The following is a 13887-nucleotide window of genomic DNA, read 5'->3' on the forward strand; positions in this document are numbered from 1 at the left end:
CCCTTATTTGGAAGTGTTACCAGAAGATTAAATTGATTTTTATTGACTGACTCCCAACATGAATGAACAAGATCACAGAGATGCATCATTCAGAATTAGGCTAAATGTGGAGGATGATAATGTAGCCTTAATTACACAGATTACATGTAAAAGACCTAGTTGTGGTGGAAAAAAACGTTGTTTATGAGATCATGAAAACACCCATTTGTTTATAAACATGACACTCTAACAATAAAAGCCTAAGATTGAGAAGGAAAATGGGAAATCCTCTGATAGAAGTGGGGGGAAAGTCAAAATCAGGGTTATCTTAGTCTTAACATTCCATTACAAGTGTTTTATAATTGATTAAACAACACCTAATGGCAGCAGAGATTTTAAAGATGATGGTAAGTCTATTTGTTAAATAGAACCCAGACTGCCTATATTTCCCATTATCACCTCATGAATAAGTAGGCCTAAACACGTTTACCTGGAGGTTATTCTAAGAACATGGCTCAGCAATAAAGCCGGTTAGGTTAACCTTGAGGTAATGGTAAGTTATCTAATAGAAGAGCCTTGACTCCTCATTTGCTTCATTAAATGCCACCTGTGGGCTATTGTTTACCACCTCCTGTAGATTAATTCATGCAGGATTATTACTAAACCATGTTCTCTCTGACAAATGTTAGAGATCCAGCTTACCCCATGATAGGCTCTGGTTATTATCTAAAGGCCTACTGAATAGAAGGCAACGTAAGTCTTTATTTGCAAAAGGTAGGAATTTACAAAACATATAATAAGTTATAACACACTCTAATAATATAATAAGTACACTTGGAATATGTAACATGAGTAACCAACAAGGAACTGTTTTGCCGTCTGTGTTTTGTTTTTGCCAGCATAAAGTGTCGAACAGTCATTAGTGTATAATACATAGCTTCATCATACAAGTGTAAACTTGACTTTAATCTTCAACGGTACAGTAGACAAGACCTTGTACATATGTGGGGAAAAAATGGCCAGGTCGGTCTGGTCGTGGGACAATGTTCGCTCTTGACACTAGCAGATCTCTCTCTCTCTCTCTCTGAGATTGGGGGTTCTAATCCTGATTGGGAGAAGTGGTTGGAGAGGAGAGGTTGGCTAACCCCTGAGGAATCTGGATATTGCCCCCAATCTGATACATTATATTTGGATGTCCATGCATTGTTTTATCCATGAAGGAACAACTCTCTCTTAGTTTGTAGGAGGCAATAAAGGTTAATTTCCCAGTAAGCCTCCAGGGGATAGTTATGAATCACTGGTGCTGATTGCTATTGGCTAAAACTATCATTGTATGTGACATCATTCCATGTGACCTCACTTCCTGTGGAGGGTGTTTTAAATCCAGACACTGGCTTTGTTTTTCTTCTTCTTTGTCTGTACCTGTACCTGTTAACACCTATTCAGGGAGATGGGGTGAGGAGGCCAGTGGATAGGCCTTTGGGCCTAATGGTCTCCTCTCCCCCTCTCTCAAGTTAATAAACCTTGCATATATGAATTTCAACTATTGCACTGGAACGGGTCTTAAATATTAATTATTAGTAAACCTAGATACTATCACCCCCCGCCACCACTACCACCACACACACACGCCTATGCACAGTACAGTACAAACAACTCTATTTTCTACACATCCTACACATGCTTAGCCTGGTTCTCACCGACGGTGTGTGTGTAGCTCCGGAGCCCCCTGGTGGAGCACAGCAACACACACTACCGGAGCGTTTATTACTTAAATATCAACGTTAGCTTGCAATGATGAGTCACAGGACAAATTGTAGACTACATTGACTCTTTAGAGAGAACAGAAAACTGTATTGTTTTGTTTACTGAGTTGCAATAAACGCACCATTTATTTTCTGACTAGAGAAGAGCATAACGGCAGTGCTACCAGACAGTAGTTTGTGTACACACACGCACCGTCGGTGAGAACCAGGCTAACACATGCTGCCTTAACTCTTAGGATATCTCACATTCTCCCATCCCCCCCGACTTGACCTGCCTTTGTTAATACCTGTTGTGTAAATGTGTGTCTTGAAATGTCCATGTGGGCATTGTGTGTAAGCTACTGGACACCTTAATTTTCCTCCGGCTATCAATAATGTTACTCTCCTCTACTCTACTCTACTAAAACTCCTTGTATTCTTGTATAAGGTCTAAAACATACCAATCACATCACAGTAGTTAATAGCGTGAGTAAGTTTCCCACGCAGTATGCTGATGTCTCTATAATTCGGAAGCCTTAAAGTGCCAAAGCATGTGTTTGATTGGGGAAAGTATTCATCAGAGTTGTCCATGTTTGTCACTTTTACAATGCACAGTTGTCGTTTGGCCAGTCCGCCAATGGGGAGTCTGTAAGTCCCATAGACAAAAGCTGAAATGGAAAAATGTGTTGTTAAAATTAAAGAAAGTGTTGCTCTGTCATATATTTAAAAAGGTTAAAAAAATATATTTTAAATTAATAATCACATTTACTTACTCAGAAATTTCATTTTGTCTTCTTTTGACAGGTCAAACAGAACACTCCAGAAGTTCTGAATCACCAAATCTGAACCGTCATATTCAGCCACCTGTAAATTAGTGATTCAGTTAAGAGGAGAGTGGTTACACTCTACGCTTTCTGGTACGGTACACAACACAATTATGGATGGTGGTCAGACTCTTCACCTTCTTGAGATCCTCCCACACATACTCTGCCTCCCCATAGACCAGCACCCTCAGCTCATCGGGGTGAAACATCTTCCAACTCTCAGTTGGGCAGGCACAGAGAAACCCCTCTGCAAAAGCCTCAAACTGTCTTGCCATGGATTTGTTAAACACAAAGTCCAAGTACAAGTCAACAAACTTTGTCCTGTAAACCATTGGAGAAAGAGTCGATTAGAATTGTGCACACGCCTGTCAATTATTTTACATTCTCATTCACTGATGTTAAATTGTTCTACTGTAGGCTTTAAAAGAAAAAGAAAAAACACCTGTTTCCTCTGTTCACCAAAATCTCTCTTCCATTTGCAATGAGATCTTGGCCTTTAACCTAAATCAATTAATTAAAAAACATTATATTATATATTTAAGTATTGCCCATGTGACATATCAGTATTGAAATATAAGCTGATAGTGTGTTGGTCAGGGTTCGGTGGGGAGTGGGGGGATGGGGTGGGAATTATAGTATTCAGTTGTTAGATGTTGTACAGTGTGTTCTTTTCTTAGATTCAAAATAGTAAATAGTAAATAATACTCACAGTGAAATCTAGTTCCAAAACCTCTAGAGTTTCATCATCGTAATCCAATATTTCTCTCAAACACCTAATGTAAAATAACAAAATAATCAAAATAATTTTTGCGCTGTGCTCCAACTCCCCTTAACCGTTAAAAAAAATCAAACACAAACCCATGGCCTCTCCTGTCTTATTGCTTACGTTTATAATTACCACAGGCAAGAGACAAGTAGGAAACATACCTGGCCTCACATGGAAGCATTTCCTCCAGGTCCTCCAATGTTGGCATCCTTCCCAGTAGTTTTTTAAACAGTGCCAAAGGAAACGGAATATTGACCAAGTGATGATTCCAAAGAGCCATCCCAATAATGATGCCTATATCCCTATAAACATCGGCTTTGCAGTCCTGTAAAATGTGCTATACTTAGTATGCTATTAGTAATAATGAGGTATAATATAGTTTTACTTATTTAAATGCATACACAACTTCCCAAAACGTACTGCCTATCCTTATGATTAAGCGCTAAGTTAAATATTTTACAACACCACACTTTACCCTCACCACACATTTTCACTGACATTCCAGCTTATTCTGTTTCAATTTCAGTTTACGTTTAAAAATCACTCCTCCTTTTTGCTACAATCATATCAACTTACGTCTGACATGAACCACACCAATCCAGATTCCTCAAAAACCTCTAGGGGCGTGGTATCCTTTGCGATCAGGGCTTCACTCAGAAGACTAAAGAACTCCTGGGATACACCGCCTTCATCAACTCCATCTTCTTCCATGAACTTCACCTGAAAGACATAATAAGACCTATAAAATAGCAAATCTTCCATCTTATATCTATGTTGAATTGCATTGCGCATAATGCATTAAACGTCTTACCGTCATAGGCCTGCTAAAGTCATGCCTATTGCTTCGCAGATGCCTCAGAGTGTCCTGGAGCACAGTTTGCCTGCTTACATGCAGGGTATTGCAGGTTCCCAGTGGCAGGCGAAGCATTGACTCCATAGTCTAAAACAAAAATTGGTTATAAGTTATTGATCACTTCAACCTTCTCGTTTTAATGCCTTTGTGTTTCCCTCAAGACCATAGTGCACAATATTACCAAATTTAAAGGGCAAACTCACAATGTTGAAGTTGAATATCTCCTTCTTTGCATGCATGTCAAAGATGCAAGGGAATGTGTTTAGAGAGCAGACAGTCTGCATGAAGATGAAGCACACACTGGCTGCTTCAACTGGCGGATAAAGGCCCAGGCGATAGAGAGAATACTCCTGAAGGTTTACAGAAATACAGATGTCAGGTTGCTTAGTTCATTTCCATTAAGTTGTTCTAGTATTACAAATATGTTTGTACATATGATATATTTAACAAATAAAGGATGAGATTATTAATACCTGTTTCATGACTTCGAAGAATTCATTAATCTCCTCAATATGAAAATTACTGTCACTTAATCTGCTGGGCCTCTGGTGGTTAACCTGTAAAAGAAGAAAGATTGATTTTTTTCTGGTAAAAACAAGCATTTGGCAGATTTTCATAATGACTGAAAGTTAATACATGTATAATCTGGTGCAAGAAAAGACCTACAGTATAGAGCTTTTGTAACATCTCCACAGTTTTTCTCAGCGATGGTAAGTAGCTTCTTCCATTCTCTCTTGTCTGATTTAAATAGTTTCTGGAAACTGAGTGGAAGGTCTTGACCAGATTCCTGAAGAAAGAATATCCTATTCTGCACCAGCTGCTCTCTGTAAGGATGTTGATAGGGTAAAGCAACAATCCGGAGGATAATAAACCATTAAACCATATTTGATAGTCGGTAGGTAATGAAAGGAATGGAAGAAATCCATTCTCTGTTGCTCCAGTGGTAAAATTCGAATGAAAAAAAAAAAGTTCTGTTTTATGTGACATGTACGTGTAGGGATCATGCATGCTTTGGGGAGATACTTTAGTAGCACATGGATAAAGAATATAACTTTACTTTAGCAGTGCAAAGACATTTCAAGACCAGGGATGAGTTGACTGGCCACTCACCAAGAGCCTTGAGCGAATCGGGATGAAGCCTGAGAATGGCCTCGGCCAATGAGATGGCGAGCTGTGTCCCCCGCTGCTGTTTGAGCAGCACCCTGAGCAGTTCTGGCAGGATGAGGTAAACCCTGAGGCCCTCCACAGCTGCCGGCCTGGAGCTCAGAGACGGGAGCAGATGCTGACACACCACCCGCTCCACCTGGCACACACATACACACATGCGTGTGTACAAATTCGATCACAATTCAAAGGATTAGCGCATCATTTCTCCTCTTCTTTCTATGTTCTGGAAGCTCACTTCCTTTTCATATTGGTTTGTGCTTTTACGCATAGATGTTTAGTAAGTGAAAAATTCTTGCACACCTCCTTGGTCAGGTGCGTAGGAGTGGAACCTGGGTCACCAATGTTAATGTAAAGAAAGCTCCCGCACACTGTTCACATTTGCAATTAGTTGAAGAAGTAGACCGAAACGTCGCAGTAAACCATGCAAATGTGAACAGTGTGCGGGAGCTTTCTTTGCTTTAACGTTGGTGATGCATATAGATGTTAACAGTGTTTCACATTTCTTCCACAATGACATCTGAATTATGTATTTAATATCCCTGTAGCCTCTTGAAATTGAAATTTAGCTATGCAAGAGACTGAAGTTTGAAGATACCTCTTTTAGAATCTTCTCATTCTGTGACAGCTTCTCAAAAAACTGCCGAGCCAAGGACAAATCCAAACCACCCTGAGGTTCTGACGTCAAGTAATATTTCCTAGAGCTGCACATAATACAGACATGATTAAAAGGACATGTGTGATACGTTAATTGGAATATAAAGAGTCAACATAATGTTCAAATAAGTGTATGACGTTGATGTACACCGTTTCCCAATGTCAAGTGTTCTAGCCTTGGTAGTGCATGAAACGCCCAGTGATTGGATACTCTGCGGAGTTCAGCAAAGAGTATCTAATCACTGGACGTTTCACGTCCTAGCAAGGCTAGTACACTTGACATTGGGAAACAGTATATGTCTTAAGTTTTTAATATATCACGTCTTGTAAATATGACGTGAAAGTTTTTATCTTTTACCTGAACATGTCAGGGAAAAAATAAAAACTTGTACATATCTGAAACAAAAGAAACGGTACCTCTTTTCAAGAAAACTCCCATTGATGCAGGAAGCAGATGAGAACATTTTTGTGATCATCCTGAAGGTGTACAGTGAATAACAAGGCAAAATGTGTGAAAAGGTATTACATTTACAGTAATTGGCATAAACTATTAATACATAATGTGCACTGGGCTGTAATGTATTACCTTTTTGATTTTGACCAGGATTTTGAGTTGCTGGATATCCATCTATCTGCTATTTCTAAATCCAACTTCCATACGGTCTTGATTTGTTTCTGAAAATACAGAGCATACTGTACATCAAACCTCTGCGTTATGTCTACAATCAATAAGCCTTATGAAAGATGTACACATAGCAGTATTCACATGCAGATGATTTAGGCACAATACCTCTCCGGACCAACAGACAGCAAACGACTGGTTAGCTCCTGCAAAAATGTTCTTAATGCCACTTTCATTGCTTTTCTCCATCTCTGAAACATCAAAAAGAAGTAGAAGAAGAATTTATTTGGGAAATTTCTGACAACACTTAACAAAATTAATAAAAACAAGGATATGTTCAAATTAAGACAAAGCTAAAAAAAAACGTGAGATAGAACATAAAGTAGATCACAAAAACAATGCTGACTGTAATGGACGAGTTTTGAGTGAAGACGAGTAAGAGGCCCTACTGAGAAGGATGGATGAGGAAGATGTGTTCATCATGTACACTGCAGTATCATGAAAAGCGCTATATAAAATGTATGTATTATTATTAATCTAAGGCAGAGATGCTGCTCTGGCAATGTGCTGAAATTACATTAATTTAGAAGTGAAATGGAACGTAAATGGAAGAGCTGTGTAATGTTAGTGAGAGTGTGAAATGGCAATGGGCTGCCATCAGTGTCATGGGTTTGAGCCTTCTAGCTAATATGCAATGATACAGTATTTCAGTGTATTTAGCACTGTTACGTTTTAGGGACTTCTAAGTGAACCAGGATTATATAGATAGATAGATATGATTGTGGAAAACGGAAAATATTGTCAAGAGAAGGAACATGGTAATTAAGATATGGAGGTCTGGACAGAGACATGGGGAACACCAGAAGACATCAGGGATAGGACTTGTGTTAAATAAACTGAGCATGGCAAGGAAGAATGAAAAGGGAGTGTGTGAATGATGTCAAATGAGGACAGTCTATAAGTAGGTGGATGGTGTGAGAGGTGGTATATGTTTAGATCAAGGAGGTTGAAGATCAAGAATTAGTATTATAAGTATTAGGGTGAAGGAGATTCAGTTACAGGTGTCAACAGAGTTCAGTTGGGCTGGCAGAGAGCTATAGTAGATGCAAGAATAAAAGGCACTGTAGAAAAGTGTACAACTTTGAAATGTTTACAAGTTTAATTTATAAACAACAAAACATAATGTACCTTTTGGTAGACTGACAGAGAGAGGAATAACTTGATTGTTTGTCTGGCCATTTCCAAGTTGTCCATGTTCTCCACGTCCAAAAGCATACATTTTGTTTTGCAAGTCAACAAATGCCAGTGTATGATATCTTAAACGAAATATTTTGTACACTTAATACATTATTGACTTCCACACTGCTTTAGAGTTCAGCTTTAAAATTTTTGCACAAGAATATACTTAAGACCTGCCTTACCTGCCGCAGGTGACCTGGGTGACCTTTGACCCCCAGAGTTCAGCCACCAGCCGTGGCCGCAGCTCATCTTGAAGAGAGTTGTGGCCCAGCTGCCCATAGCGGCCTGATCCACACGTAAACACCAAACCATCCTACAGATAACAAAAACAAAACCAACAACAACAATGTAAGCACTAAACCATCCTACAGATAACAATAACAACGTAAACACTAAACCATCCTACAGATAACAACAACAACGTAAACACTAAACCATCCTACAGATAACAACAAAACAATAACAACAACAACAAATACAGTACATGTTTGAGCAATTAAAGTAGTGCAGTGCCACTTAATTCACATTCATTGCAGAAAACCCTTCGTCACAGTCATACTAAAGTCAAGTGAGTCGTACCTTGGTTAAAATGGCCGTATGCTCTTCTCCACAAGCGATGTGGACAGTCTTCTTACAATTCAGACTTGTTACTTGAACTGGTTCTGGAATGTCTTGTAATGACAAAATAACAATGTCTTCACAGTTCAAATAACTGAAACGTTAAATGACACTGGTGTCTGAATAAATTCACAATATAGGCAATCATCAAGAAGGATTTCACACATTATATACACGATAAGTTGACAAACCATTTTTATTCCCCAGGCCAAGCTGTCCAGTGGTATTCTTCCCCCAGCCAAAGACGGCCCCTGAGAGGGAGAGGGCAAAGCTGTGGTCTCCACCAGCGCTGATCTGAGACAATGGGATGCCCGCCAGAGACTTGAGGGGCTGGGGGGACAGCGTGCTGGGCTGCCCTTTCCCCAGACCCAGCTGACCATTGGAGTTCTGGCCCCACGTGAATAACTGACCATCTGAGGAGCAAATTTCAACTTAAAACTGCTATATTACTGCTAACAATACTGATATTATCACAGATCAGTCAAGTGGTATGGAATAAATGGAAGACATTTACTGTATGATGAGAGACATTCATATGTTGAAAGAAATTGGTCAGAAAAACAGACTGTGAAGTCTATACATTTTGATAATCATCTTGACCTATGATTCATTTTCATACCTTTAGTAAGAGCCAATGAATGGTGATCCCCACATGCAACTTGGATCACTTGTTTGTTTTGAAGGGATGCCACACACCTATGCAAACCAATTCATAAACTCACATATTGATATTGTACAATTTGTGTAGCCTATTGTGATCAAGTGTACATTATTTCACATTAGTATAAGTATAAATACATGCAAACAATAAATATATCATCAAGTAATATAACAAAAACATTCTGAGGACCATCTAATAGCCTATCAAGTGCATATTCTATTGTTTTATAATGACTGTATGCTTATCCATAAACTGACTTAGACTGATCCTGATTAAACAATACACTACAGTCGTGCATAAAAACTGAGATGTGACATACAAGTCAAGACACCTACTTTTGAGGACTGCGCAGATCAAAGGGATTCCACTGAAGCAGTGTGCCTTCCTCCGTCAGCAATGCAACGTGTGTTGACCCAACACATACAGCAGCAATCGTTGCATGCCTCATAAGGCTGACTAGATAGAATAGAAACTGAAAGTGAATGAAATGTGCCTTTTCCCCAAAAGGCAATAATGAATGTTAACATCATCTGGGGAAAAGGCTTAGGCCTACTTGGGTGCACTGTGTAGGATGGTGACCAGAGTTTGCAACTATAGGCCCTAGTGCTCATTGAAACTGTACTGTCTACTGCCAAATTTGTCTCTTTTTTCATGGATATTTACGAAATAATAAACTGACATTTACTAGTATGACCAAAGTACAGTAAGTTTTGCAACAAAAAAAATGTCTATTTATAGCGCAATGGAGAAGATAGTGAAGTTTTCCCATAATGACTACTTAACATTTGATGGTGGTGGTAAGACTCCTGCAAAAAGGTAACATTTGTGAATGGACAGCATGATTTCTGGAAACAAATTACTAAAAAATATTACACAGTGCACCTTTAATGGCCATACATCGACATTTAAAAGGGTTTACATTTCCAGAGATTGTTTAAATAGCAATCACACACAACTTCAAGTTTAGTTGCAATAATTTTGCTTGAGTGCCATCATGCGCCACTTACTTCGTTCCCATGCTCCAGTTTTTTCCAGGGCTCTCACTGCTACCGATGCCGTTCCATCTTGCCTGACGATGCCTATTATTCTCTCTCCCATAGACAGGTCGCTAATTGCTCTGGCAGGTTCACCTAACGCACTGGATGCCAGGCTGCATTTATCTTTCTTATTAAGAATATTAAGGCACTGAAGTTTAAATTCACCCCAGCAAATCATGTTGAATGATATATTTTCATCAAAGTAGTTAAACACCATCAGCCATATCTGACGGTGCCAAATCCTTCAGTAAGCATTCTGCGCTGTTCTCCTGATTTCAAGTTACGTCAGACTCAGGTCAGGAAACTGAAACTTCGCATCACGCACGCTAGTCCAGAAACGAAACCTGTTGACTCAGCAATAGCGCCACTTGGCAGCAACTGGGCATAGGCTACTTCTGTTCCATGGCAGGAACTGATTAAATACTAATTTGTGCCCCCCATTCGGCCAGGCCTATTAGAGGTGCTCAAACGCTGTACATTCTTAATAAATTACTGAGTCTCTCTTTGCAGCACATGCACAGCCCATGAACACTGTCGATTTTTATGTAGCTTGCACACGTGACCTACATGTAAAAAACAACTAGGCTAGGAAAGATGAACATTTTAACTTTATTTTGCATGGTGGCTTTTTGTTTGTTTTCATTTAAGGCCAATTAAGCAGCTGTGGCTATTTCATAGCCAATTGCATGGTGGCTCTGACGATTAAGATAAAATAAATGGAAAAGAAAAAGAATACTGAGTAGGCTACTAAGGGACTGTACGTTATTTACCGGGGGGGAGGGCTGGTGCGCTGGAAGTCCGGTCAAAAAAAAAAATCATGCCCCCCCCCTCCACCTCAATTTTTTTCCCCATGGCCCTCCCCCCACTTCAATTTTGTTTTCCCATGGCCCTCCCCCTACATGTACAAAAATGTAATATGTAAAATTGGTAGATGAACAACCATCATGACAACAGTCAGAGTAGCCTACATCAAGGGCGGTTGTCTGCACTATTATGTGCGATCGATATCAGTGGATATGAGAAGCCGCTAGAATCTACCTCTGCGGCTGCATGGGATGCCTTTTAACTCCACTGTCACCAAGACAAATTGCAGGGACGCAGGAACTCATTTTGACCAGGGGTGCTGTAGTCAGCAAAGGGTCTGGGAGTCCTCTCCCAAAAAAAATGTTTTTTTAGATGCAATTCCCTGCATTCTAATCAATTTTAGGATGAAGAATGGCGAATCCCATCTGACTAACTTCTTCATGTTTCATGTAGCCTAACCAAGGATGACTAGATTTTACCTTTTTTTTGTTTAACATTTCACTTCAAAATTATTAAGTTCTTCTTATGGAAGGGAAACGCGCACCTAATGTGGAGGTGAGGGAGTGTTCAAGAGCAAATCGCGCTGCCGTGACAGTTTCTCTCTTCTCCATGGGCAGTCTACAATGTGTGAAATTAGTAGAAATGCATGACTAGGCTATGCGATGCACTTGTGAGAGGTGACCGGGCTTTCAAACAATTTAGATTTTCTTGCAATTGCGACTGTGTATCTCAAGATGCATACGATCAGGACGCCTTGTCTCCCCGCCCGCGCACAAAAGCACGCACACACAGACAGGCATAGGCCTACTGCTTCCCGAATGTGATTAGGCTAGGCTACACTCTGATGGCCAAAGAGTTTGTGCTGTGATCGGCGAGAGAAGTGGGTTAAGCGCCAAAGCAGCTGGTGCCATTGCTGGCTATTGATACAGGGAGAGTGTGAAAGCCACCTTTAGTTTGCATTTGACGTATCCATATTTAAGACGCACTAAAATGTGCCGCTAAACGGTGGTCAAATCAGCAGCAAGAGGCAAAAGGAACAAATCGCCACCACTACAAAAGTCCAAAACATCTAACAATAGCACAGCCATTTCACACCGCGACAATTCAATTTTGGCAACAGTTATGATAGACAAGCCACGCACACCATCGGCTGTGCTATATTCACCCCATAGCCAACTCCGAGGCTAAGATAGACTTCACCAGCAATAGACAAGACCTAGCCTACCAATGTGCTACTACGAATCCAATCTCCACCGCAAGAAACAAAAGTCACTTCTACCTGACACGATGCACAATTTTGGTGACATTCCCTTCTTCCGTCGCACTTTAAATTCACCCAATTCCTTGCTTAGTTGGTCCGTTTTTGATCACCAAAGTGATGAGACTTCTCTTCACAACAAGTTAGCTCCTCCAATGGGTTTAAGACCGTGTATGTTGATGCATGCCCAAGCCAATCGCTGTTAATAGGCCCCTACCACTTTTATTAATACCTTGACACCACAAGCTAAACAAAACAAACGTCTCTCTCGGCGGTGCTATGCGACCATTGAACACAGATGTAAAGCACACGGCGGTGCCAATAAATAAAATCACGACTTACCAGAGGCTGTGACCACCAGTTGACTACAACACCTCTCCAAAATTCCTCTGGAAATGCCCATCCAATTTGTTGTCAAAACTTCCCAAACTGTTTAGCCCTAGTTCACCTCAGCTAGTTTGATAGGCCTATTTGCTCACGGGCATTTTCTATGATGCTCAATGTTCCTCCGTAGCACTAGCAAAACTGTGAAAGAGAGTCAGCGTGGGCAATCTACAGTAGCTGCACCTGATAGTTTTTTGACAGATACACGCTTCAGTGCTAAAGTATGCACCCGGGACCTTGCATCGCAAAGCGATGCGTTTCAGAGCATTTTTTATTACTATTTAAAAAAATAAATAAAAATAAAATAAATTGTTTTTTTTCCCATGGCCCTCCCCCTAACTACGATTTTTTTCATCATGGCCCTCCCCTCCACCTCATTTTTTTTCATCATGGCCCTCCCCCCCCTACCCCCCCGCCCTCCCCCCCCCCCGGTAAATTACGAACAGTCCCTAAGGAATGCCAACCCATGGGGTTCAAAATTATGTCAGTCCACATTTTGCATGCTATTACAGCTTCAAACTCGTTTGTAACTTCAAGGCTGAGTAGTGTGATAATGAATTCTTCCAAAAGTGCATTGGTGAGGTTACACACTGATGTTGGTCAAGAAGGCCTGGCTCTTTGCTACCTGCCTCTCAGTCTCCGCTCTAATTCATCCAAAGGTATTCTATCGGATGCAGGCCAGTCAAGTTTATCCACACCAGAATCCATGTCTTTATGGACGTTGCTTTGTGCACTGTTGCACAGTTCATGTTGGAAGAGGAAGGGCCGCTCCAAACTGTTCCCACAAGGTTGGGAGCAGGATTTGTCCAAAATGTTTTGGTATCCTGAGGCCTTCAATGCTCCTCTCACTGGAACTAAGGAGCCAAGCTCAACTCCTGACAAACAACCTCACACCATAATCCATTACTCCTCCTCCAAATTTCACACTCGGTAGAATAAAGTCCAAAATGTTACTGTTTCCTGGTAACTTCCCAATCCAGACTCGTCCATCAGACTGCCAGATGGGAAAGCGTGATTCATCATCACTACAGAGAACGTGTCTCCCGTGCTTTAGTCCAGTGGCAGCATGCTTAACACCACTGGATCCAACACTTTATATTGCACTTGGTGATGTATGGCTTGGATGCAGCTGCCCAGCCATGGAAACCCATTACATTAAACTCAGTGTACTGACCTAATCTGAAGGTCAAATAAAGTTTGGAGTTCTGTAACAATTGACTGTGCAAAAAGTCGGTGGCCTCTTTGCACTATGTGCCTCAGCATCTGTTGACCCCTC

General features: G+C 40.6%; 1 protein-coding gene across 1 annotated transcript; it reads right to left on the reverse strand.

Moving 5' to 3' along the window:
- Nucleotides 1-258: 258 nt before the first annotated feature.
- On the reverse strand, nt 259-10439 carry LOC134465983 (probable E3 ubiquitin-protein ligase HERC4). The gene is made up of 22 exons (XM_063219881.1): nt 10136-10439; nt 9464-9584; nt 9087-9163; nt 8659-8880; nt 8429-8520; nt 8032-8162; nt 7799-7926; nt 6779-6861; nt 6575-6663; nt 6406-6465; nt 5930-6035; nt 5278-5470; nt 4834-4991; nt 4641-4724; nt 4126-4254; nt 3891-4034; nt 3476-3639; nt 3258-3321; nt 2991-3049; nt 2686-2869; nt 2498-2588; nt 259-2392 (listed from the first exon to the last, which is right to left on the reverse strand). The coding sequence occupies exons 1-22, from the start codon at nt 10380-10382 to the stop codon at nt 2175-2177; spliced, it is 2844 nt and encodes a 947-aa protein (XP_063075951.1). The 5' UTR covers nt 10383-10439; the 3' UTR covers nt 259-2174.
- Between the last annotated feature and the right edge of the window lie 3448 nt (nt 10440-13887).

Source organism: Engraulis encrasicolus, chromosome 16 (genome assembly GCF_034702125.1).
Source record: "Engraulis encrasicolus isolate BLACKSEA-1 chromosome 16, IST_EnEncr_1.0, whole genome shotgun sequence".
Taxonomy (NCBI): domain Eukaryota; kingdom Metazoa; phylum Chordata; class Actinopteri; order Clupeiformes; family Engraulidae; genus Engraulis; species Engraulis encrasicolus.

What these genes read in the sequence shown, in the direction of transcription:
- LOC134465983 (XM_063219881.1), bottom strand. Translation starts at nt 10,382, where the DNA reads ATGGTGTTTAACTACTTTGATGAAAATATATCATTCAACATGATTTGC. An exon ending in ATACGGCCATTTTAACCAAG is followed by an intron (nt 8,163 to 8,428) that starts GTACGACTCACT and finishes TGTTATCTGTAG; the next exon opens with GATGGTTTGGTGTTTACGTG. An exon ending in ATGCTTCCATGTGAGGCCAG is followed by an intron (nt 3,322 to 3,475) that starts GTATGTTTCCTA and finishes ATTTTACATTAG; the next exon opens with GTGTTTGAGAGAAATATTGG.